General features: G+C 34.8%; 1 protein-coding gene across 5 annotated transcripts in view; it reads left to right on the forward strand.

The window, feature by feature from the left end:
- The window catches only part of Stxbp5 (syntaxin binding protein 5), a 104,306-nt gene that overhangs the window by 8,642 nt on the left and 68,565 nt on the right, over window positions 1-27,099 (forward strand). For all 5 annotated transcript variants that reach the window (XM_042686654.1, XM_042688033.1, XM_042688703.1 and 2 more), the window contains exons 3-6: window positions 6,473-6,554; window positions 11,060-11,160; window positions 22,569-22,703; window positions 24,740-24,803. In XM_042686654.1, coding sequence (XP_042542588.1) covers window positions 6,473-6,554; window positions 11,060-11,160; window positions 22,569-22,703; window positions 24,740-24,803 — 382 coding nt within the window. The remainder of the gene's footprint in view (window positions 1-6,472; window positions 6,555-11,059; window positions 11,161-22,568; window positions 22,704-24,739; window positions 24,804-27,099) is intronic.

A 27,099-nucleotide genomic window follows, 5' to 3' on the forward strand; every position in this document is an offset into this window, starting at 1 on the left:
TTTTGCCATTAATTTGGCTTTAATGTTAAATTTACTTTTCATGTATTGGAAGAGATACATTTATAAGAAGGAAATACTCAGAATGTCAGTGGTTGTTTATTTTGCAGTGTTCACATGAGGATTTTCTGAACTGATTTGGCATATTATCATCATCAGAAGGAATACTAAGTATTTGGGAATGAAGATGAAAGGAATAGTTTTTTTATTTGCCTCATACAGATAAATACCTTAGAATGTTATGAAAAAGAGGTTGTTTCACTACATGCTAACTTTCACATCTGAGTACCTCTTATTAAGATAGAGTTTTACACATGACAGAGTATATATATCTTGGGAAGCAAACCAAAGTGATTGTTGACTGAATTTTCATGAGATAAATTTAGAGTTTATAAAATTGCTATCAAAAAGTACTCAGTTGAACCTTTCTTAATAACATGCAACTAAATCGTGCTAAGGGAGATAATGGCAACTTATGATTTCTTTACTCAGATTTCTGTAAAGACACTCAAGCATCTATATAATTATTTTGTACTTTAAAAATAGAATTTTTACATATAACTAGTATATAAGTAGTATTTTACATATAACTACATTTTTGTTTTAATGTTTTTGAAGAATTCAGATGTTTTACTTTTAACCTTTTTCAGACTTAACATTTCAAATTGTTTTAAACTCTCATTGTCCTTTTTTTTTTTATTCGTATTTTTGTTTTGTGTCGGTCATGCTTGAACTCAGGGCCTGGGTGCTATCCCTGGATAGCACTCCAACACTTAGAGCCACAACTCCACTTCTGGTTTTTAAGTGGCTAATTGGAGATAAGAGTCTCAAGGGGACTTTTCTTTCCCAGGCTGGCCTCAAACCACTGTCTTCAGCATAGCCTCCTGAGGACTAGGATTATAGGTGTGAGCCAGTGGAGCCCAGCATCCTTGGTTTTATTGTAAAGAACTTTTGGATACTAACGCTGTCTAGCATCTAACTTTCCTACCTTCCCCTTTTTCCCCCCTAGGTGTGGGTAGAAGGTAAGCTGAGAGGAAAAGACAAGGAGTAGAATTGTTCACTAGTAACAATTGTTTGTTAAACAGTTACTTATTATAGTTTACTGTTTACTACTTAATATTAAACACTGACACATGCAATTGGTGATTTCTTAGGTCTAGAATACTCTTTTCCTTCTTCATTAACTCTGTGTCTAAAGCCTAGTGTCTTTATGATGTATTTTCTCTGATTGCATTCTATTTCCAACTGTGTAGCCATCATATTCTTAATTCAGAATCTAAAGTCTAAATTTATACATTACCATTCTTTGTAAGATATCATGTAGACATTAAAAAGTATAATAAATCTTTTGGGAAATACAGGAATAGTATTCCGTGACATTTTTCTCTTAAAATAAGTTGTAAAGGTTACAGTCCAAATAATGCACACCAGCAAAGTCAGCCAGAAGGTATGCAGAAGTTGGTGTGTAAAAATGAAGATCCAGGAAACATATAGATTCCTAATGGTCAACTTTACATGTTCTCTAATAAAGGTTACGTAGGAGATGTATGTGACTATGTGGATGTATTTGTGTGTGTACACATTTAAAATACCATCTCAATTTAGGAATCAAATGTTTTCTGTAAAAGACTAAATAATTATTTTAGGTGCTATGATCACTGACAACTATTAAACTCTGCCTATAGAGAACACACTGACAACCATAGACAGTGTTTGTAAAGGAGTGTCAATAAAACTGTCTTTTCAAAATCAATTGGAAGGCTGGATTTGATGATAGCCAAAGTTTTCCAGTCTTCACTTTGGTATAAAATCTTTGTAGAGTGCAGTGCTCAGGAAAGCATTACTAATTACATTTTAATAAGTTTCATAAATTATACTTGTGTTATATCAGTTATAAATAAAAAAGCATTTTTAGGATTACAGGTAATTCATATCATGTCAATTCATTATCAGTAATATGGATTAATTATATTGAAAGTTGAATTTTTGCCTGTTTTTTTTTTTTTTTCTGTGAGAAGGCATTACCCATACATATAATAGTTAAGATACTCAGTGATCAATTCTTGTTGTTTTGTTTTTTGGGTCCGGTCATGGGCCTGAAGTCTAGGCCTGGGTGCTGTCCCTCAGCTCTTCAGCTCAAGGCTAGTGCTCTACCACTTGAGCCACAGAGCCACTTTCGGCTTTTTTTTTCTGCTTATGTGGTGCTGAGGAATCGAACCCAGGGCCTCATGCATGCAAGGCAAGCGCTCTACCACTGAGCCACCCTCCCAGCCCAGTGATCAATTCTTTAATGGAATGTTCCATTTGTTTTAGACCTTTGTTTCCTAATTGTAATTAAAATATATTTGAGTTTATAGCTTTTTCTTAATACTTTCTCTCATATAGATATGTGTATTTTCATTTAGATAGATACAGTTAAAGATATAAGTGAATAAAAGCACTTGACTGTAATATTTTGACTTGTTAGGTATGTATACACTTTCTTCAAAATAATTCTTTAACTTATGAAACCAAACAACCTGAAGAATGAGTAAGATTTAAAAACAAACAAACAAAAAACAGCCAAACTTACAAGTGTCTTACAAACAAGTTCAGTTGCTTGGTTACTTGCTTTAGAATCAGATAAATGATAAGCTCCTTCATGGAAGAATGCATATGCTGCATATGGTACTTTAATTGGAAACTGAAGTTATATATCCTTTAAAAGCTTTAAAACTGCCCTCTGCTTGCATTATTTTACAGTAATAATAAATACATAGGTCTGTTCAGCTGTTACTGCTCCAACTAGTGTTAATCATTTTGGAAACATGCATGTATGTGTACGTATATATGTAGATGTGTATATACATCATATACATGACAAATTAATAGCAGCATAATTTTTAATATATTGATGCTATAAATTAAAAGAAGTACTCATTGAGAAAAACTTAGATTCCCTTAAAATGGGGGCTAGAGGTAATTTTTTTAAATTTTTTTTTATTCTTAAGAAGGTGATGTACAGAGGCTTTACAGTTATGCAAGTCAGGTAAATAAGCACAATTTCATTTTGGACAATGTCACTCTTTCCTAACTCTCCCAAGGAAATATTTTTAAATGAAAACTAGCTGGTAGTTTTGGTTTTCATAATATTTATTTGAAATAGTTGTGTGTTTTTTTAGTTGAAGGCATTTTTATAATTTTGTGTTTCTTCCCATTTAAAAAGTGCATCTTTAGATTCCTTCCACCCCTGGCGAGTTTGTCTTTTGAGTGATTAATCCTACCCTTTCTTCAAAGTACAAATCTTTCCTTGTAAGAGCAGTACCTCTGGTTTTTAACAGCAGTTCTCTGCCAGAGGTCACCATAAATCTGGAGGCACCAGCCCCGGTAGTACTTTAAGCTAAGTTGCTTTCCTTTATGTGTTTTTTTTTCCCTTTTAGTCTTTTGAAAAGGAAAGTTTTAAAACCTTTTTTCTGTCTATTGTGTCTTTGTACTATATTTTTCATCACGTGTTGTACTTTTAAAAGAATTTCCACCTTTAGATTCAGAAACCTCTCAACTATGGTAGGAGTTATGTTCCAGAGACCCCCACAATAGGTGAAAATATGTGAAGTAGCAGCGTTATATTTATTATTTATATATATATATATATTTTTAAGGCTTTATCAACCCTTCCCATTCTCCTATAAACGTTTCCCACACGCTTACTAACTTTTAATTAACACTGTCATATTTTTATAGTTTTAATTTTTTTAGGCAAAAACAAAGTCATAAATATATAAATACCTACATACCGCAAAATCCCATGATACAGTGTGTGACGACTGTACTTAGCCATTAGATAGCTGAGAGTGAATGCTAGGACAAAAGACTGCTTTTACTTCTATGTGAGAATATACATTTCTTCTTGTTCATTTAACCAAGACCACTATTCATGATTTCATTTCATAGTACACTGAATAAGCAGCTCATTTAAAAGTATAAAAGTATATTAAAAGCTGTTCTAAAGTATTACATGTGACAAAAATATAACTCATTTTAACCTCTATAGAAATAATCCTCAAAACAGTGAATAATGAAAATGAGCATATTCACCCACTCAAAGTGGTTTATAAATTAAAAAAAAAAATTTACCTCAGGTGGTACTGGAAGCTACTAGTTACTCAGGCTGAGATCTAAAAATCATGGTTCAAAGCCAGCCTGGGCAGGAAAAGCCATGAGACGCTTATATCCAGTTAACTACCAAAAACTGGAATGAGAACTTGACTCAAATGGTACAGCACTAGCCTTGAACAAGAACAACAGAAAATTCCAGGGACAGTGCTCAGGCCCTGAGTTCAAGCCTCAAGTATTGGCACAAGTTAAAAGAGAGTGATAGTGGAAAGGGAACTAAAGGGAACTAAAGGTCCGGTGCAGTCCTGCTACATTGTGACTGTACAACTAGGTGCTGCAGTTACTCTATTGCTGCAATGCTTGTTTTATTCACATTAAAAGAAAGCACTTAGCCTAATTTTCAGATATTGCTGAATCTTTTCTAAATTGTTAAATTGTATTACATCAAGAGAAGCCTCAAATGTTTTACCTATGAATCTTTCATTTTTCTTTTAAGCATTTTATATATTTCTGCAGAAATAATACTTTATAGTTTGACTTAAATGACAGATTAGCATCAGCAGAAAAAAACGAAGTCTACCCACCCTATCATCTTGAAGATGTGACTATTTGTTAGTATGTTATTTTTTTCCAACAAACTTTTTATGAACTGTTTCAAGTTGAGAATTTCCATGTATTCCCTGCCCCTATGGCCATAGTCTTTGGCATTTATCAGCCTCACTCATCAGGATGGTTTTATTACAATGAATGAATCCACATTGCCATATCATTTTTCTCCTAGTCTATGGCTTACATTAAGGTTTCGCTTGGTGGTTTAGATTCCATAGGATTTCACAGATGAATGATAATATTTCACTGTTGTAAAGAATTGTTCCAATAATGGAACAATTGGAATGGCAAAATGTTAGAATGATTATCTTATTTCAAATTTATGACAAGATACATATGATAGTGTGTGATACACAGAGAATTGTATATATGTTTTGCTCTTTACTCCACATACTTTTTAAGAGAGCAGGTCTGGGGATGTATTTCAGTAGTAGAGTGTATGCTTAGCATGCATGAGGTCCTGGGTTCAGTCCTCAACACTGAAAAATTAAAAAGAAACACCATCTTAGGTGGGGGCCAGTGGGTCACACCTGTAATCCTAGCTGCTTAGGAAACTGAAATGTGAGGTTTGAGCTTCAAAGCCAGCCCCAGCAGGAAATGCCATGAGACTCTATTATTGTTGTTGGTCTTGAAGCTTGAACTCAGGACCTGGGTGCAGTCCTTGAGCTTTTTCCACTCAAAACTAGCACTCTACCACTTTGAGCCTAACGCTACTTACAGTTTTCTGGTAGTTAATTGGAGATAAGAGTCTCACAGGCTTTGAACCATGTTCCTCAGATCTCAGCCTTCTGAGAAGCAAGGATTATAGACTTGAGCCACCAGCTGTGAGACTTTTATCTCCAGTTATCCACCAGAAAAATAGAAGTGGCTAGAACATAAAGTGGTAGAGCAATAGCCTTGAGCAAAAAACAGAGCCCAGGTCCTGAGTTCAAGCCCTACAACACACACAGACAACAACAAACACCAAAAACAAGAGAGTGGATTCTGGAGCCAGAATGCATGTTCAGCTTCATCTCTGCTACTGGGAATAATAACATTCACAGATTTTTGAGGATTGAGTTAATTTATATCATTTATAATAGTGCTTGATTCATGAAGAGATGATATGACTATTTGATATTAATTGATATTAAGGCCTGTTTAAAATCTTGGAATACTCCTGTTTCTCTTCATTATATTGTTGGCTTACGTTAAAATATATTGCAACAGTGAAAAGTGACAATAAGCAGACTTTCTAAAAACAGTATTCTGAAATGACATTTGCCTACTTCTTGGGTTTGTTAGTTACTGATGTGGACAAAATTAGATGCTCTGCAGGTCAGCTACCTTTTTTCCTTTTTCATAAGAGAAAACAGTTTGAGACTTAATACAGTATATTAACTCTAAATAAAGTTAAAGTATTAACAAAGTAGAGTATATTAAATGATTCCTGCCTCCAGTTGTGTTTCTTATTGGTTCAATCACTAGAAGAAACACCATTTTATTAGCATAGGATACACTGCTTACATTGAGTCAAAGTAATGCTACCTTTTTATATATTACTGATTTTAATATTTCAGTTGTTGTAGGAAGAACAGTTTTTGTCTTACAGACTTCTGATTTTCACCAAAAACTTACTTTTGTTTATGTGTGAGAGAGCTAATTAAATTTCAACTTAAGTAAGTGTCCTGAATTGAGAATCATATCACTGGAATATTTATTCTTTACATAACTTATATGTTTCTTTAATGAAATGCCCATACATACCATAAACTCCTTAATAGAACTTTAACAGTTTTGGTCGTCCAGGAGTAGAATGTTACTGCCAGCATGACAGCGGAGCTGCAGTGATCCAGCTCCAGTTCCTGATTAATGAGGTAAGCGAATTGTTTTCTTCTCTCTGCTTGGAGCTGAAATTGGGCCATGTCTCCTCTCAGATTTCTTTCATGCAGTCATATTTAAATATTTGAACAAAAGATAATTACTTCTGGGTCAGAGATAATAGTAATTCATTTTAAGACATCACAAAGAGTTGTATTACATTTTCTTTAAACAGTTTTGCAAACAGAATGATATAAGGTAAATATTTTTGGTACTAGATGCTTTATTTCAGGGATGTTGAAATTTATATAGGTCTATAGTACAATTTTATTAGAAATTGAACTTAATATAGGTTACAGAATGCATTTTAGTGAATTGCTTTAATCTACAACCAGGAAACCAGCTTCTATTAGAAAATGACTAGTGCTTCAAATGACTACTGCTTCACAACAAAGGTTGTGATTATGGTTCAAGTCACTGATTCTTTTCTTTTTGCTAAAAATGTGAAGTATAGACAGAGCTTTAAGAAACATTATTTCATTAGCACAGGAAACAATGTGCTTACAGATTTTAAATATATGTACTCAGGGATAACGATGGAAGGGATAGCATTGATCAAGATGCATTTTACTCCTAACCTGACATAGAATTATAAATTCTTTGTACTCCTGCTTAATAATAAATGATATATACATACACACATAGATGTTTATCGCAAGTAATGACAGGTGTGGATAGCTGGTCAAAGAAGGAAGACAGAGTACTCAAGAAAAAGTCTCTCTTTCTGTATGAGGATAGTTGTGAAAATGATTTTTATTCCAAATCCTTAAGATTCATGAAATAAACTCATAGGCATATGAGGAAATACTGAATACTTCTAGCTTTTGATAAGTCTTCACATCAGGATTTAAGAAAGGCACTATTAGTGTAAAATGCTAATGATAATTATAAGAACAAATTAAGTAAAATTGTGATCCAAATAACATTTTACTATATTGGTTTTCCATAAGAGGAAAACAGACATAATAGACTACTTCCTAGTGAAAAAGAGTGTGTAGGGGGACTTTGTCTATTTCTGCTCCAGTTGCTATGTTGTATAGCAAAATGGCTACAAAGTAGAGAAGTCCATGGAGAACTTTGTACAACTTGGAGAAATCATGTAAATCTTACTTAAACAACTACTTTAATCTTCCTGGAGAAATGAACAACTATTTAAAACATTTTTAACATTTTTCATAATAATTTAAAGGGTTAGATTTTTTAAATCTTTTTTGAAATTAAAACAAATTCTTCGTGCTTTAGCTCTTGTCCTAGTCTTCTCTGAGTCTAGATAAAGGGTACCTTAGCACTCTTTTGAGAAAAAAACCATTTAGATATCTTAATAAGTCAACTCTTAGCCAAGAGATTCTTCATCTTACATATCACAAGCACCTCTTGAGATAATAAAAATTTCACCTGCATAGATCCTTGCTCTAAAAATTCTGATTTGTTGTGTCTGGTGAGACAGAGCTACCTTAATGACTCTCCCTACATCTGGCAATTTTCTTCTTCATGAATAATAGTATTTAATAGTATCAGGTGTTTTTTACTTTCTAAATTAGATATCCCAACTACTCAGACACTAAGTTACAATATGCCAGATGCTACCTTTGTTCTCTAGTAGTTGGAAGAAAATATAGATATTAATCTTTTTAAAAATGTATTGTAATGCTGATGTACACAGAGGGATTACAGTTACATGAATCAGGTAATGAATGCATTTCTGTTCAAACAATGTCACCCCCTCCCTCATTCTCTTCAGTTTTTCTCTTCCCAACTTCTCTCCTCCCAAAGCCATATAGTTCATTTCCAACATAATATCTAGTGGGTTTCACTGCTGAACTGGTTCACCTGTTGTCTCACTGTTTTTGTGCTTCCCCTTCTCCTCCCCAAATCGGATAAATTTATATACAAGACAAAGGGTACAGAAATCATATATATCAACAGAAGGGAATAAACCAAAGAAAAAAAGGAAAGAAGAAAAGAAAAAAACCTGCAAACAGCACAATTAAAAAAAAATCTCTTGCTTCTATTTCTTGGAGTTCATTTTGATAATTATCATTTATTTTTTATTTTTTTGTCTGTTGTGGGGCTTGAGCTCTGGGCCTGTGTGCTGTCCCTCAACTCTTTAGCTCAGGGCGAGTACTCTACCACTTTTAGCCACAACTCTGCTTTTGTTTTTTTTGGTGGTTAATTGGAGATGAGAGTCTCGTGGACTTACCTGCCCAGGCTGGCTTTGAACAGCAATCCTCAGTTCTCAGGCTCCTGAGTAGCTAGGATCACAGGTGTGAGCGACCAGCACCTGGCAATAATCATCATTTTATATGATCATATATACATCGCTTTTGAGTCATTGTGATCCTTCCTAAGGGATATCCTGCTGTTTAATTAATCCTGTACAGGTGTAATTATCTGTCTTTTATCCTTAGGTTTTACTTGAAGATTTATAGGCACATTCTAATTACTACAAATGAGGGAAACCATGTAGCCTTTAAGTCTGGCTTACTTTGTTTAGTATCATTTTTTTTCTAAGTCTTTCCATTTCCTTATGAATGGGGCAATGTCATTCTTTTTGATGGAAAGAATGTGCATATTGCATATATATATATGTATATATATATATACCACATTTTCTTGACCCATTTGTCTATTGAGAGGCATCTGGATTGATTCCATATCTTGGCTATGGTAAACAATGCTGTAATGAACAGGGTTGTACTGGTGGCTTTAGTGTAGTATGGTTTGTGGTCATTTGGTAAATGCCCAGAAGTGGGAGTGCTGGGTCATAGGGAAGCTCCGTGTTTAATCTTTTGAGGAAACTCTTACTACTTTCCAAAGTGGTTGAACAATGTTACATTTCCAACAACATTGTAGTAGGGTTCCCTTTTGGCCACATCCCTGCCAGCATCTGTTATTGTTTCTTGATGATGAGCATTCTAACTGGGGTGAGGTAGAATCTCAATGTGGTATAGACCTTCCTTCCTTCCCTCCTTCCCTCCTTCTTTCCTTCCTTCCTTCCTTCCTTCCTTCCTTCCTTCCTTCCTTCCTTCCTTCCTTCCTTCCTTCCTTCCTTCCTTCCTTCCTTCCCCCCTCTCTCTCACTTTCTCTCTCTCTCCCTTCCTTTCTCTCTTCCTTTCTCTCTCCTTCCTTCCTTCCTTCCTTCCTTTCTTTCATTTCTTCCTTCCTTCTTTCTTTCTGTCCTCATGGGGCTTGAGCTCTGGGCTTGGGCACTGTCCCTCAGCTCTTCAGCTCAAGGCCAGCGCTCTACCGCTTGAGCCATAGTACCACTTCCGGTTTTCTAATGGTTTATTGGAGATACGAGTCTCATGGACTTTCTTGCCCAGGCTGGCTTTGAACCGTGATCCTCAGATCTCAGCCTCCTGAGTAACTAGGATTATGGTGTGAGCCATTGGCACCCAGCAGATCTACATTTCTTTTATGGCCAGAGATGTCAAATATTTCTTTGTGTGTCCATTGCCATTCTTATTTCTTCTTCAGAAAAGTCTCTCTTTAAGTCTTTAGCCCTTTTATTAATTGGGTTGTTGTATATTTGAGAGTTTGTTTTTTGTGGGGTTAATATTTTTGAGTTCTAAGTGTATTTTAGATATGAGACATTTGTCTGATGCATAGCTGGTAAAAGAATCTTCTCTCATTCTATGGACTTTGTATTTATCTTGCTAGATATGTCCTTTACCATGCAGAAACTCTTCAGTTTGATGCATCCTATTTCTCTAGTGTTTTCTTTGATTTTTTGTGATTCTAGATTTTTACTTAGGAAGTTTTTTTTTGTTTGATTTTTTTGGGTCCAGTCATGGGGCCTGAACTCTGGGCCTGGGCGCTGTCCCTCAGCTCTTCAGCTCAAGGCTAGCGCTCTACCACTTGAGCCACAGCACCACTTCGGCTTTTTTCTTTTTGCTTATGTGGTGCTGAGAAATTGAATCCAGGGCCTCATGCATGCAAGGCAAGCGCTCTACCACTGAGCCACCTTCCCAGCCCCACTTAGGAAGTTTTGACCTGTTCCAAGGAGTGTTGTTTCTATCCCTTCCTGTTCTATTTTTAGGTTATCTGGTCTTAAAATGACATCTTTGATCAATTTGGGGTTGATTTTGGTGCAGGATCTAATGTCAGTTTTCTTCAATATAGCCAATGGGTATTAATCTTTTATTATAATTTGTCTTATATAAATTAAACTTGAGATCATTTTGCTTTAGTCAAAAAATATGTCCATTATTGATCATGTAATTTATTATCTTAAATAGCTATCTCAACCATACCATCTCACAGATCCTAGTATACTTTCGGTTTCTTAGATATTAAATTATATTTTAGGTTATTGAAAACATTAAAGCATTTTTACACATATATAATACATTGTTCTATCTTCTTTGTCAAATTTGGATAAATGTTCCTTAGAAATAAACATCTTGGCACTGACTTGAAATCTGAGATAGTGTTCTGGCAGCGAAATGAACTACCAGTGCTTATAAACTATGTCATACATGATATATTCTTTGTTTTCAAGGGCGCACTTGTGAGTGCATTGGCTGATGACACCTTACACTTATGGAATTTACGTCAGAAAAGGCCTGCCATATTACATTCACTTAAATTTTGCCGAGAAAGGTAAGATTTACCTCAGTATTGCTTTATATGAGATATTTTCTATTCTGTTTTAATCTATTCTTTTTACATTTACTTTTTGTTATGGGCTTCATGTACATTCTAAAAAGTAATTGCTACATCAAAAGATATAAAATGATAGCAAAATTCTTCCCTTTCCAGGCTTCTATTTTTCTTAGTCTATATCTTGCCAAAGGAGACAGGTTATCTATGTGACTTTATTTGAGTCATGTTTATACTTCTTGCCAGGCAGATGTGAAGGTAGAATTCATAGGAGAGATGGGTGGGGTGGGAGGAAGAATTCAGCAGAATTCAGTTGTTTCCTACCTTTGAGAACCACATAAATTTCTTTAGATTTTTCCAGAAATCACTTCTATCTGTATATAAAAATGAAAATATAGAGCTCCCTTTTTTATAAGGGAAACCATTACATAGTACTACTATATTACATGGTAATGGTTTCAGTTAACAGCATATTCAATAAAGTTACTTACAGGGCTGGGAAGGTGGCTTAGTGGTGGAGCCCTTGCCTTGCATGCATGAGGCCCTTGGTTCAATTCCTCAGCACCACATAAGCAGGAAAAAAAAAATGTCAGAAGTGGCGCTGTGGCTCAAGTGGTAGAGTGTTAGCTTTGAGCTGAAGAGCTGAGGGACAGCGCCCAGGCCCAGAGTTCAGGCCCCATGACCGGACCCAAAAAAAAAAATAATAAAGTTACTAACATTGACATGTAAGTTATCTTCAGCCATTTTCATAGCTATGTACTATTCCATTGTGTGGGAGAACCATAATTCATTCAGTCTTTATCAATGGACATTTATCTCATTTTTCAATCTGCCATTTGTTTCTTTTTATTATGACCTGGTACATAGGTGACTATATCTATATGTAAATATATATCTGCAAGATAAATTTGTGTGAGTGGAATAGCCTAGACAAATGAATCTCTTGTAATATGACTTGTGAACTTTTGAGTTTTGATTGAAATTAGTTTTTTACCCTAATTTTATTAAAATCTTGTTTTACATATTTTTTTCTTTGTTGTATTTTGCTTTGTTTGTTACTAGAGTTTGAACTTGGAGCCTTTTTCTTCCACTTGAGCCATACCTCTAGCCTTTCGTATATTTCAGATAGAATCTCATGCTTTTTACATAGGCTTACCACAGACTGATTCTTCTATGACTCTTGTGTAGTTGTATGCATGCCTAGTTTGTTTCTTGAAATGGGAACCTCATTAGCTTTATGACATGGCTGGTCTTAAACTGCAATTCTCCCAATTTCTCCCTTCTGAAGAGCTGGAATTACAAGTGTGAGCCTTTGTACCCAGCTCCCCATATGTTCTTATGGAACTCTTACATTTTCATGTTGTGATACTACACTTTTATTCATACTGGAATTTGTTTGATGTGAAGCAAGAGTAAGGATACAGTCTAGCAATCCTCTATAGCTTATGATGCTTTTTTTGTGTATTACGTTTATGTAGTTGGCATTGGAGACATTTTTTACCTTTTGTCCAAAATCACACCATATTCCTGGTATAATAAATGTAAGTTAGCCTGTCTAGGTATATGTACAGATTCATCTGTGATTCTCAGCTTCTGCCTTGAGTGACCCTCCAAACAAGGCAAGCTAAAGAAGAAATAAAGAAATATAACAGTTCACATTTTCCCAGCTAACTCCAGGTTCTGTCTACCTTATATGGGAGGGAGGGAGCACATAGACCAGATCTGGAATGCGATTAGTATTAGTTTGCTGTCTGAGAACATAAATTTGGGCTGTGGTAAACAACTATAGTAGGAGTAAGAGATTTTGGAATAACTCCTCTGAATGAAATTTCTAGGATGACTAGAAACTTACGTGGCAGTGATTATCCTTAAAATGCCAAGGAATAGGACCTGCTTTCTGGGTGAAACTTGCTCTGTTTTCTCAAAGTGGAAGATTTCATCCATTGGCTACAAGGATAGAGGAGACATTTGGAAGATTCTAGTTTTCTTGGGTATTTGGCTGCTCGTGGTGAAGGAAGATAGACAAAAGATTTTGTCCCCAGTTCTAGGGATCTGCCCATATCAGCAGTGCATCTCTCCCCAGTCCCAGCTCTGCATTAAGCTCAAGACTTCTCTATTGCTTTGGTGGAACTTTGCCAGTGCAGAAGGGAGAGAATCCTGTCATTCCTTGTCCACCTTCCCATGCTCCATGTGTGGGAATCTCTCCATTTCTTTGTACAGACACTGTATCAATCAGGATAGAGTCTGCGTTGGGCTGTGGTACCATACTCAAAATCTTATGACATAATACACTAATTTGTTATATCCATGAATTAGTATGACTGGTATTCTCAACAATGTTAAATTTTTGCATGAGTTTTGAAATAACAGTGTAAAGCAATTTGAAGACTAATTATGTATGTGTAGATCTTCTTATTTAGACACATATACATACAGTTATATTTATATAGCTATATACACATACATATACAAATGGCTATTTCATTTGCTGATTGATACCTTTTTAAAATTTTGAGAATAAAGATATATATAGCCAAAAGTAAAGGAAAATACAGTATTTCATGAAATACATTAATAATCAAAATTTTATTATATTATCTTAAATATCATTGGAGCACCCTTTTCTTAAAAGAAATCTTGAAAAGAACAATTTTGGCCAGTGGAGTAGTGCAGTGAGAGAACACACAGTGAGTGAGTGTGTGCTCAGGAACTGGTTGCTATCCTAGCATCAGATTTTCTTAGTAATATAAATAGCATAGAAACAAAAACTCATTTATTGCATTATACTATTATTTGATTATAATGTATCTAATACTGTGCTTTCCATATTTATAAAGTTCTAATGTGCTCAACAGTCACATGAATGGGGAAAATTAAGATAGTTATTAAAGAATATTTGGCCAAAATACCATTCCTAAAAATATCTATACAGATCTTTCAAAGACTTTGAATTAATTTACTGCACATATGAAGAAGAAAATCACAATATTGGAACAAAGTAAATACCTGAGATTACATTTTGTGTGAAAATTGCATCATATTCTCAAAATACTTTCCTTGAAAACAGTGTAATGAAAAGGATATAAGTATTAGACATGGGAGTGGTTTGATATGATGAAATTAAAGACTAGAATACAAAAGTAGAGTGATACCCAGGGCTATTAGCAAGACAGACAGTGGATATACGCCTTTATTTGACCCAACAAAGAAAATTGGTTGTTGCTGTGGAAAGGATGAGTTATCTTGAAAGTTCTTTGTATTCAGATAAATTTTTAAAAGAAGCAAGAAAAAAAACTTAATGCCCAGAGAAAAGATCTTGAAACTGGAAAAGGAAAAATGGTAAAGAAGTATTGAATAATGTCATAGAGTAATTGCCCATAATAACTAAAACATTTGGATAAGGAAACTGTTACCCCACAAGTGGAGATACTGCTAGTGAAAGCTCAGGAGTGAGTGAGGAACATGTAATTTGAAACTGGAGGAAGTGCTCCCTTGCTGTCCAGGGAGTGAAAGCTGAACAGAACATTCTCCTTCAAAATCTCAGTGATTAACGTATATTTAGTTCAGATTTCCAAGGAAGTGTGACCTGATTTTTTTTTTCCCTTTCTGCTTGATGGTAAATTGCAAAAAAGAGAGAAAGAAAGAGACAGATGTAGGCGGGGGGGGGGAGGTAGAGGAGAGAAAAAGATGGGGAGCGGGGTAGAGAGAAAGAGAGAAAGAAATTGAGGGAAAACTTGTGACAGATATCAAGACTTGATTTAGGAAAATTCTTGCTATGAGCTCTTGTCAAAAGAAAAATTACTTTTCAAAGTGTGCTTTAGAGAAAACCATGAGAGTGAAGCTATACAACTTTTTATTAAAAATCTCTTGTAGACCAAAAAGGCAGGGTATATGATTGTGTAGTAAGTCTATTGGGTATGCTTACATGGACCTAAGTCAACTAGAGAAACTCTAGGAATTTTAAACATAGCCTACTGGCATCTCAGCAAGGGTCAAATAAGAGATTGCCCTGAAAGATTTGTGGGTATGACTTTTGGCTAATGAAATTCTGTGTATTTTAAAAACCACCAAGTTTCTTGAGAAAATTGTTTCAGTAACTTTAGTAGCTTCAGCCTCACAGGATAGAAAAGAGGCTACAGCCACAAGTATGTTGATTAAAAAAAAAAATACTCACAAACAAGTACTGCCTTCCTTGAAAAAAAAAATGCCAGTTACTTTACTAGCTTCATGACTGGCTATAATTTTTTTTGTTTATAATTTTACTCCTAGCAGTGGTTCCCATGCCTCACCTAGTTAATGCGCACACTCTCTCTCTCTCTAATATGTGTGTGTGTGTGTATGTGTGTATGTGTGTGGGTGTATATATATATATGTATATATATATTAATTGACTTGTTAATAGCTTTTTGCCTCTGTAAAAAGTAGGGAGAGCCCTCATTTACAGAAGCCAGGTAACTGCACTGTAGTATTGATTCCTTGGGATTTGGAAGAAAGAACCTTCAAGCAAACAATAAAATGTATTGGCTTCAGGCTAATTTTGTATATAATCTTTATTCCTTCAAACAGATCCAAAACTAGCTTGGTACTTGACTTTCCTTGGTCTGTTATTATGTTTATTTGTTTGTTCATTCATTTATTTGTGTGTTTATTTATAAAGATAAGCTGGGAGAAAGTTTTGAGCAAAGTTTTTCTTTTTACTAATACCCTATGCTTAGGAGGTATAGCAGACTAACAGTTTGTGGTGATTTTTAAGATGGAGATGAAAGCTTTACATATTCTTTTTTTCCCTCCATACTGTCATGGTGAGAATTTGTAGAACAGTGTTTTTGATGCTATTGTTAGTGTACCTTAGTTCTCATTTTTAATATTGCTTCTAGGGCTTTTCTATTCACTAGATGTTTTCTGCTTATATAGTCTGTTGCTTTAAGAGAAAATTATTTTCTTTAGCAATTGGTTATCAGTTATAGGAGTTAGATTTTCTTTTTTCTTTTTTGGTCAAGGGGCTTTGAACTCAGGATTTGGGCTCTGTCCCTGAGCTCTTTTGCTCAAGGCTAGTGCTTTACCACTTTGAGCCATAGCTCTGCTTCTGGTTTTCTGGTGATTAATTGGAGATAAGAGCCTCAGAGACTTTCCTGCCCTGGCTGGCTTTGAACCATGATCCTCAGATCTCAGCTCCTGAGTAGCTAGGATGATAGGCGTGAGCCACCAATGCCCGGTTGGGAGTTATATTTTAATCAAATGCTTTTCAGCATTTATTTATATTAGCATGTCATTTTATTTGCCTTTAAAAAAACTGATTTAATTTATGACATGAATAATTTCTGTAATACTAAACATCCTTATATTCCTGTGGAGAACTTTAAATAATGTTGGCAATGCTTTTATTATAGTTTAGCATGTAATTGATGGTATAGTCTCGAGCGTTTAATTTCTATTATGAGACTAGAATTCAACTTTCTTTACTGTCAATTTGATATTAATGCATGTGTCCATCAGAATGAATAGAGTACCACTGTGTTTTTCTTATTCTCCCTCTCCTCCTTCCTTTTCCCTTCTTTCTCATTGAATTTCTTTACTCATTGGTTAGTCTATTTGTCTAAGATAGGTAGTTCATGGCCTTTTATGGCTCATTTCTATAATTCCTACATATTCAGGAGATGGAGACTGGTTGAATCACTGCCTGAGGCCAGCCTGGGCAGAAATTTAATGAGACTTATCCCAACCAACAAACTAGGCATGGTAATTTGCTTCTATAACATCTGCTATTCAGAAGCTAGACACAGGAGGGTCCTATTCTAGACTGTCTCCAGGCCAAATAAGCATTTGAGGAAAAACTAGAACAAAAATGACTGGAGGCGTAGCTCAAGTGATAGAGCACCAGCATAACAAGACAAGGGCCAGAGTTCAAACCTCTAGATCACACACACACATACATAAACACACACACAGAGGCACACAATATACATAAGCATGCGTGCGTGCACACACACACACACACACAAACACACAAAGTTTAGGCTTATTCGTTTTACTGTTTACTTAATAGTTTACTGTTCTTGATAACTTTTTTTTTTAGTGGAAGCACTACTAGAGTTTGAATTTAAGGCTTTTTGCTTGCTAGGTAGGTATTGGACCATTTGAGCTATAACTCTTCCTTTGATATCAATTATTAATATTGATTTTTTACTTCTCTACTTTTTTATTGTAATATTGGGGTTTGAACTCAAAGCTTTATGCTTGCTAAGCAAGCTCTACAGCTTGAGCCATACCCACAGCCCTATTTTTCTCTGGTTATTTTTACATAGTATTCCTTCCTGTTCAGGTCCCTGTCTGAGCCACCATCAATAATTTCAGGCTTCCTATTGTTGCTGCAATGACAGGTGGGTGCTACCATATCCAGCTTTCCTCTGTTGAGATTGAGACTTGCAGAATATTCAGTCTGAACTGGTCTTGAAACATGATCCTCCCATTCACAGCCTTCTATGTAGCTAGGATCGCAGGCATGAGCTTTGGATACCTACCTTACTTTTTGATTTTGACTCTGCTGATTAAGCTTAAAATTTATTTAATTAAAACAAGCACTTTGGGGCAAGAGAATGAATATGATGAGAAAGTTAGTGGTAGAAAAGAAGGAAAAGTGATTTCTTCTGGATGGATGCCAGCATATTTTTGGTGAAGAAAACAGAACAATGGAGGGCAAAGTAGTGATTAAAAGAAATGATTAAAAACAAAACTAAAGACAATTTTGCAGAGCCAAGAAGTCTTGACATTGAACAGGCTAATCTTGGGGGGGGGGAGGGAGAGAGAGAGAGTGTGTGTGTGTGTGTGTTGTACTGGGACTTGGACTCAAAGCCTGTGCTATCCCTGAACTCTAGTGCTCAAGGTTATAGCGCTCTGCTTTTGGATTTTTGCTGGTTATTTGAAGATAATAGTCTTGTGGACTTTCCTGCCTGGGCTGGTTTTGAACCCAGAGTTCTAGATCTAAGCCTTTTGAGTAGCTAGGATTACAGATGCGAAGCTACCAGCACCCAGCAAATGACATAATTTAATAGAATTAAAAAGGAACTTTGCAGTTAAATTCATGATTGTCATTCGTTGTCATGCTATTGTCATCTGTGAAAGAATTCAAAAAATATAACATCTGATATTTCTGCCTTCAAATGCTCATTTGAAATGAATGCTATAATGCTAACATGTATAAAATAAAGAAGTATAACAATATCTAAAAGAACATAAAATATGAAACCAAACCATTACTGTATGGGAAGAGAAGAATGGAAAAGAAGGATCAGTAATGATCAGGAAAGGAGACTAAGCAATAGGAATAAAGGTGCTCAACAAATGGAAAAAGCACATTGGTAAACTATGTAAAGTGTGCCACATTACTTAACTTTGAGAGTTTTCAGAAGATACTCAACAAAATATAGCTATTATGCCATTTATAGTAATATCCCTAAAATATATTTTCATGAAGTTAGAAATAAATAGGAAGAAAAAGAGAAAAAGGCATATCATACAGAAGAATAAATATATTTATGTGGAAAAAATACGATAAAAAGTTTTATTGAGCAGTGAAAGAATGTTAAAGCAATTAGTACTTTCTAGGAAAGAATAGTAAAAATTTAAAATATTACTTCTCTATAGATTAATCTATAAATTGAATAGTATTCCAGTCAGAAACTTTAACAAGTTCTTCATGTTTCTAAAATTTATATGACATATAGAAAGGCCTAATCTAAATAAGATAACTTTGAAAAGAATGTAAGATTTTGGCACTTGTTTTATTGGATGTCAAAAAGTTTTATGAAGCTGCAGAAATTAGTGATAATAGTAATTGGTAAGGGAAGACAAACAGACTGAGCACTGTATGTGATGTGCACATCTGTGAAGAAAGACACACCCTTGATAGATGAAAAACCAGAGGGTGCGGCTGCTAAAAGACAACTCTTATCTAAATGAGGACTGAGAGCTATAGCATAACTAAAACCGTTCATCATTTAACAACCTTGTGGTAAAAGTCCCATAGAATAATGAAAATGAAAAATAGTGACAAGGAATGTGTAATTAGCATGTGCAGGCTGCAAACTGATAAAGGAAATTAATTTCAATACAGCAAACTTAACCACAAAGTTAAGAGATACTACTCAACCAGGTGCTGAAGATAGGGACACAAGATTCAGAATAAATTATATAATCTTTGTTTCTCCATCTACAGATTCTCATGTGTTAATTTGTGCATTTTATAAACGTGAAGGAATGATATGGAAACATATTCCAGTTCTTAGTAAGACTCATAGAGCATATTCTTGGGAAAAGAGGAAACAAGAAAAGAAGACTTTCATTTAACATGGAAAGTTTATTTAAATGCACAAATGTGGTCCTATGTGTCTTTGTGTACATGGGCACAAATGAGAAACATTTTTGATAAAAAAAAATGCCAAGAGGCCATAAGGTATTGAGTACACCTATTCAATAAAATTCAGTAAAGCATGAATAATAGAAAAGTGGATAAAGGATAACACTTTCCATGAAAAAATGCAAATGAATTCTACTGAAGAGTACCCTGTAGCTTCAGTTTATCCCATCATCTGTTGTGTAATACAGCTCATGGAGTTTTCATTCCCCAAGGCCATTAGCAAAAGAGTTTTCTGAAATGCAATATGAAAAAGGGACAATTTCTTCAGAAGTTATTTATTATTTCTATATTATACTCCTGTTTGATATTCAGTGTTTTCACTTGTTGATGTTTTGTTACTTTGATAGTAATTTATGTTACATTAGGATTTTCTGTTTTGTTGTTTGGGGCTTTTTTGTTTCTTTGTTTTTATTGTGCCAGTACTAAGAACTTGATGTCAGGGCCTCATGCTTTTTCACTCAAGCCTGGGGCGCTGTCGTTTAAGCCACACCTCTTCTAACTTTTTTCTGATTAGTTGGAGACAAGAGTCTCTCACATTTGTCTGCCCAGGCTGAATTCAAACCATGATTCTCAGATCTCAGCCTTCTGAGTAGCTTGGATTACAGGAGTGATCCAGAGGTACAAGGCCAACATTGTTTTGTTTCATGAGAAAGAGTAATGTTGTGGCTTTCCTATAACATCTAAAATGTTTAAACAATTAAAAATATTGATGTGTACATATCAAAGAATAGCTTGAAATTAATATAAATGTGAAACTATTATTTTATAAGTATAAAGCTTTTAAGGATCTCTAAAGTTTAGTTTGTAAAATATTTACTTTAATGCTTCTGAGTTATTGATAGGATGAAGATTGTTTTAAAGTTATTGTGACAGATTATCAGAAAAGATATATGGTGCTACACATAAAATGGAAATCATTTTAGCATATTTATAAGTTGTTTCAACTTGATGGTGTTGTCTTTAATATATTTTTATGCTCATTAATGCAGATGTAAATTTTTATTTGTAACAAGTCAATAAACTGTATGGTTAATTTAAGTGTATACCAAAGAATATATACTGTTCTTCTACTTCTTGAACAAGTTTATTGTGTCCATACAAATATTGTGATAAATTCTGGATCGACATAGATGTCATTGTCTAGGGAAGATGAAATGGCAAACAGCCATTGACAAACAATAGAAAGTATGATATGAATATAATGAAATTGTGTGAAATTTTAATGATTAAATATCAAAGGATGCATCACTGAAAGTGTTTAAAAGCCTGTAAGACCTGACTGAAACACTGACGAACAACAGTGAAAGTTTATCTATCATGTTCTAAAGAATAAAATCTCAAAGCTTTGTCACATATTTAGGGTACAGTGTATAGTGCAGAAAGAGTGTACAGAAAAAAGCTTTCTGTACAATCACAAGAAAAATTCTCAACCTTTTTCGGCTTTAAATCATTAAGTAAATACTTTAACAAGATTCATTTCAAAATGACAGTTAATAGTCACTAAAAACCATAATTTAGTTACACCATGAATTAAATGCACTTTTTTGCTCTGTTAGTGTTCAGATACAGGAACAGAAACCAGTGTAGGCGTAATTAGCATAAAAGTATTTAATACAAAGACCTGGATGTTTACAAAATGTTTGGGAAAATGCTAGACTTATACCCCATGTCTGGAATCTAGGAAGTAGGAAATGCTGCTTTACTACCTCTTATCACCTGAGAGGCCCAGGAGCAACCTGAGAATAAATAAATAACTCTGTATGTCTCCACTGTTGTCATGCATTTCTTTTACTACTTACACCTTGATGAACATCCTTGTCAGCAAAAACAAAAAGGAGCAGAAGGACAGTGTTGATTGCATTTAACAAATCTCTAGCACATCTAATTAGTGAGAATCTAATCTCATTCTCAATCTTAGTTACCCCAGCATCTAGGAAGTAGGAGTCTTAGCTTTTAATAATCAACAGTTGAAGCCGGGCGTTGGTGGCTCACACCTGTAATCCTAGCTACTCAGGAGGCTGAGATCTAAGATCACGGTTCAAAGCCAGCCCAGGCAGGAAAGTCCGTGAAACTCTTATCTTGAATAAACCACCAGAAAACCAGAAGTAGTTCTGTAGCTCAAATGGTAGAGTGTTAGCCTTGAGCTGAAGAGCTGAGGGACAGTGCTTAGAACATAAATACAGTAATATATTTTCCGTTGAACTAATCTGATCATAATAAATTTGTATAATCCTGTAGAAGGTATATGTAACTATATAAAACATTCAAAATATAAATGTATAAAACTGCTGGGAAGGTGGCTCAGTGGTAGAGGGCTTGCCTTGCATGCATGAGGCCCTGGGTTTGATTCCTCAGCACCACATAAGCATAAAGAAAAAAGCCGAAGTGTCGCTGTGGCTCAAGTGGTAGCGCGCTAGTCTTGAGCTGGAGAGCTGAGGGACAGTACCCAGGCCCATAGTGCAGGCCCCACAACGGGACCCCCCCCCAAAAAAAATGTATAAAACTTAAGTAATTCTCTGTTTAAAAGAATGAGAGCATAAGTTACATATGTGTTTACTTCATGGTATTTTCATCTTGAAAATTCTGTATAATTACTTGTGTGTTAATGGGAAAAGCAAATCACATTATTATTGTTGTGTGTTATTTGTGTGCTTTCACCAAGGGTCATCTGAGTAATAGCTATGGCTAAAAGTTATATTTGTGATGTGCTCATGTTTACACAGTAGGTGACATATCCAGATTTGAAATGTCTTCTAACTTCAGAACTCATCCTCTTTCGATCCTACCACACTGTTTATTGTGAGGCCGTCAATTTTTTTAAGTTGAATTAGCATAATTAAATGTTAAATCACATTGGATATATAAATCTGATGGTTCTATATGATTTTTGACTTTCCTGAATTACTTGTATTCTGATTACCCCTCCGATGCAGTGATTAAAATTTACAAGGCATTTTTCTAACTTCCTTTGGGGATATCCTTTTTCTCACAGGGTTACCTTTTGCCATCTGCCTTTCCAGAGTAAGTGGCTCTATGTGGGCACTGAACGAGGTAATATTCACATCGTCAACGTGGAGTCCTTCACACTCTCCGGTTACGTCATTATGTGGAATAAAGCCATTGAACTGTGAGTGTGAGCAAATTTTCATTTATGAAAGTAACAGTCTTTATCTGGTGATAACATTATGTAACAGTCTACTGGTAAATCAGATGGAATTAATATGTATCAGACATTCTTAATATTAAACTCATAGTTGTTGGTCTTTTGTAATCATTGTTCTGTTATGGTATTTTATAAATTTACGTGCTTTCTATTCATATATACAGATAAGTAGGCACCATTATATATGCCAAACAAAACTTAAGTTTCTTCTTGTTAGGTAAAGAAATGCTCAGGTTTTTTTCTATTTCTTTATCTCCCAATTATCTTTCTTTTAAAAATGTTGGATATGATCCACAGTGGGTTTCCACTAGTGTTTAGAAAACACTGAGCTAAAGCTACCCTTTAAATTTTTGGTTTGTTTGTTTAGTTTTGTTGAGATAGGGTGCATTGTTGTAAATCTCAAGCTACACTCAAAGTTATAAACCTGTGTCAGTGTCAGTCTGTTGAGTGCTGGAATTATAGATATGTACTGTTATACACTATACTCTTTGGTGTGTTTTTTTTTTTTTTGGGTCCGGTAGTAGGGCCTGAACTCTGGGCCTGGGCACTGTCCCTCAGCTCTTCAGCTCAAGGCTAGTGCTCTACCACTTGAGCCACAGCACCACTTCCGGCTTTTTTCTTTTTGCTTATGTGGTGCTGAGGAATCGAACCCAGGGCCTCGAGCATGCAAGGCAAGTGCTCTACCACTGAGCCACCTTCCCAGCCCTCTTTGGTGTGTTTTAATGATTAACAAATTATGTGTATGTAAATATATATTTGCTAAAATTAAAATGTTACAGAATTATTTTTAAAACTAATTTATTTAATTTTGATACAATGTTATTATTTAAATCATATTAACAAAAAATGAAATCCTACGGATCTATAGTGCTTTACACGCTTTCTTAAAATGTTTTGATACCTTACCTCTTTCTGCAAGGGTTTTTTTTGTTTGTTTGTTTCTTTTGATTGTGTTTTTTTGTTTTGTTCTACTTTGTCGTTGTTTGGTGCCAGTATTAAGGCTTGAATTGGGGGCTTGGACACTGACACTTAGCTCTTCTGCTCAAAATGGGGAGTACTTTAGCTCTCTTTCCAGTCTTTTGGTGGTTAATAGGAGATAAATGTCTCAAGGACTTTCTTGCCTGGGCTGGCTTCAAACTGTGATCCTTAGATCTCAGCTTCCTGAATATCTAGGATTACAAGGATGAGCCAGTAGCTCTCAGCTCTGGAAGTTTTTGTTCTGTTCTTGAAGCATAAAAATGAAAGTCTAAAGATATTGGCAAGGATCTTTTTTAAATATTAACTTTTATTTTTAAACAAGTAGTTTTCTGTTCTATTCCATAGTTTTCACATCTTTTGACAGAATAATTTTGTGAACTCTCTTATGTGTGTATTGGTATAGCTGTAGTAGTATTTTCCTTCTTGTGGTGGGGATGTTATTACCATATCTATCAGTCCCTAGGTAATGTAGGTTTTCAGTTTGCTTCTGAGTTGACCACGACATCTAGTGGGTCAGGCTGTTGTAAATGTCTATAGTTTTACCAATGATTCTAGTGAAGTGAGATTTTAGCCTGCACAGACTATGTATTTGCTACTATATAGATATTATTTCAACAATGTTCTTATCTGTGACTCTTTTTCCCTGCAAAGGTATAAGTGACATTCCTAATTTTTAAGATAGTGAATTAAGAATTATAAACTGTATAGTTGGGTGAGATATCCCAATTGAAGGCTAGTAAAGTAAGATGCTGATACCTTTTAAATGCTGAATTATTTAAAGATATTAACTTTAAGAATTTTACAGTGAAAATAGATTTGCTGCTCTGATTACATTGAAGATTCTTTCCTACATAAAAAATAGATTTTTTTTCCAGTTACTGTGTTGATGTATATTAAGAACTATGTCTGCAAATGACTATTTACTGAAATAGTTTCTTCTGTTATAAGTTATTTTTACTGTAGTGAATGTGTACCCGTATTGAAAATTTAAAGAAAGAAAATCTTAATGATTTCTTTTTCAGGTCATCTAAATCCCACCCAGGACCTGTTGTTCATATAAGTGATAATCCAATGGATGAAGGGAAGGTAGAAATTTTTTTCTAAGTAAATATTTGTTACTTAAATGCATAATAATTTCATTTTTAATGTTCAAACAGGACTACACCTGAGACAAAAAGCTGAAATTTCTAATAAAGTTGGCATATCAACCATATATACTTGTTGACTTGTTATTCCTTATAAAGAACAAGTGAAGAGATTAGAATGATTTGTAATTGGAGGGACAAAATATGCTAGAAGCATAAGTAAACTTTAATAAATACAGTGATAAGTTATTAGTCAGTATTTAGCTTATTCAGACTATTTCCTCTAATTTTATTTATGTAAGCAATGTTTAATAATGTTATCATATGTGGGAGTTACAACTGTATTTCATCTTTCTTGAGTTTTCTTTATAAGTAATCCTAGTTAATAAAGTGAAAGTTTTGTTTGTTTTAGTGGTGCTGGGGTTTAAGCAAGCATTCTCCGACGTGAGCCCACTTCAGTCCTTTTATATTCAGTTTGCTTCTCAGATAAGGGTCTCTTGCTAACTTTGCCTCAGCTCATCTCAGACTCACAGGTATCCTTTATCTCCACTTCTCAGGTAGTTGGGAATACAGGTGTGTGCCATCATGCTTGATCCTAAAGATTTTTTCAAATATACATCAGTTTTTTGTAGTGTGAAACCATTTCATCTCCAATATCTAGCTTTTGTTAGCTTAAGCTTAGTAGTACGTTTAAAATCATGAATTGTATTTTTTGTGAATGGGAGTTCTACTAATGATATATTTCTTACCTGTGCAATATTATGATGTTAATCAAAATAAGTATTTGAAAGCTTATTGCTGACAGAAATCAGTGAAGCAATACTGCATTTTGTAAAGGGATTTATCTGAAGTTTTCATTTCAGTTAGTGGGAGAGGTCAACCTTATAAATTATTTAATACTTTATTGGCACTTGGAAAAGAATAGGATCACTGGACTGTTTGCAGTTAACTTATAACCATGAAGCTATGTGACTTGAAAGCAACTTTATATAAAGCATATATACATTCACCTGAATTCCCATTGCATTTTCTTTCATAGAAGATTTTTTTTTTAAAGTTAGGCATTTTGAGTGGAAGGCATGGTGAGAGAATGAAAACATCCCTCCCACTTGGGATTGCTTACCAAGACATTTCTATACATCCTGCCAGCGACTATCCTTTCTCTGGTCAGCCTCCTAATGACTATCATAGTTCAAGTGCTGGTTCCAACCAGCAGATTCCTGAGCAACGGATGAAGAAATGCCTCTGCAGTCATATCTCATATTTAATAGTTTTATTATTAAAATTAATTATCAACACCACCATGGGTTAATCAGTAGACATGATTAAACCCTGAAGATGTCTCACCAACCTCTATTTTTGTAGCCTCAGATTGTCCCTGGGCTCCCTTAAGGGAGTTCTGGGCACTTACCAAGAGGTAGATAACAAGAAATCAGGAAGTACTGAAGTAGGCAGTTTCAGTGACAGAGCCAGGATGCCAAGAATCACAGAAATAAATAAACACAGAGACTTTTCCTGTCTTCTGACCTGACAACTGCAGAAGGCCAAACACTCAAACACACAATCGGGGTTTTCCACTGGTATCCAAACACTAATCAGCTCTTTGGCCTGATTCACAGTCAGATCTCTTCCATCACAGTCCCCATAGGGCTGTAGGGCTCCTTCATCCAGACACTTCTAGATTTCAGTCTTAATCTTTAATCACTTGTCATTTCAATCTTAAAAGTTGCCTTCATGAGAACTTTCTTTCCTATTGGTCTTCACCATCTCACAGCTTAAATGAAATTTTCTTAGGATGTAGCTTTGAGAACTTCTTTAACCAAGTGGTATGCTGATGCAAATACTTGTTTCTCAGTTTGAACTATTATTTTTTGCTTCTATGCATTTGCAGTTCTTTCTCACCAGTGTCTCTCAGCACATGTACTACTCCAGATTAAAAAGTTCTGTATGTCTTCCTCACATTCCTGACAGAAAGTATTTTCTCTCACTTTTTCATTCATTAGTACTTTAGTCATGCAAATTTCATTTCATTCATTAGTACTTTAGTCATGCAAATTTCATCTTGCATTTTTTTATTCATTGCCTTTTTGAGAAATGTGTACATATCTCAGTTTCTCTGAACTTGACTTTTAGCACAGATATAGCTTTTATGCAAGTCTGTATATTGCATAGTATCCAATGTACTACTAAAATAGTATTATTCAGCATATACTTGATTTATGTAATGAATAAATTATGTGTAACTCTGTCATCCTCATTTTTTAACCTAGCTTTATATACTCAGTTCTATGAGTTAT

This window comes from Dipodomys spectabilis, unplaced genomic scaffold (assembly GCF_019054845.1).
Source record: "Dipodomys spectabilis isolate Male_0828 unplaced genomic scaffold, ASM1905484v1 ptg000001l, whole genome shotgun sequence".
Lineage (NCBI taxonomy): Eukaryota > Metazoa > Chordata > Mammalia > Rodentia > Heteromyidae > Dipodomys > Dipodomys spectabilis.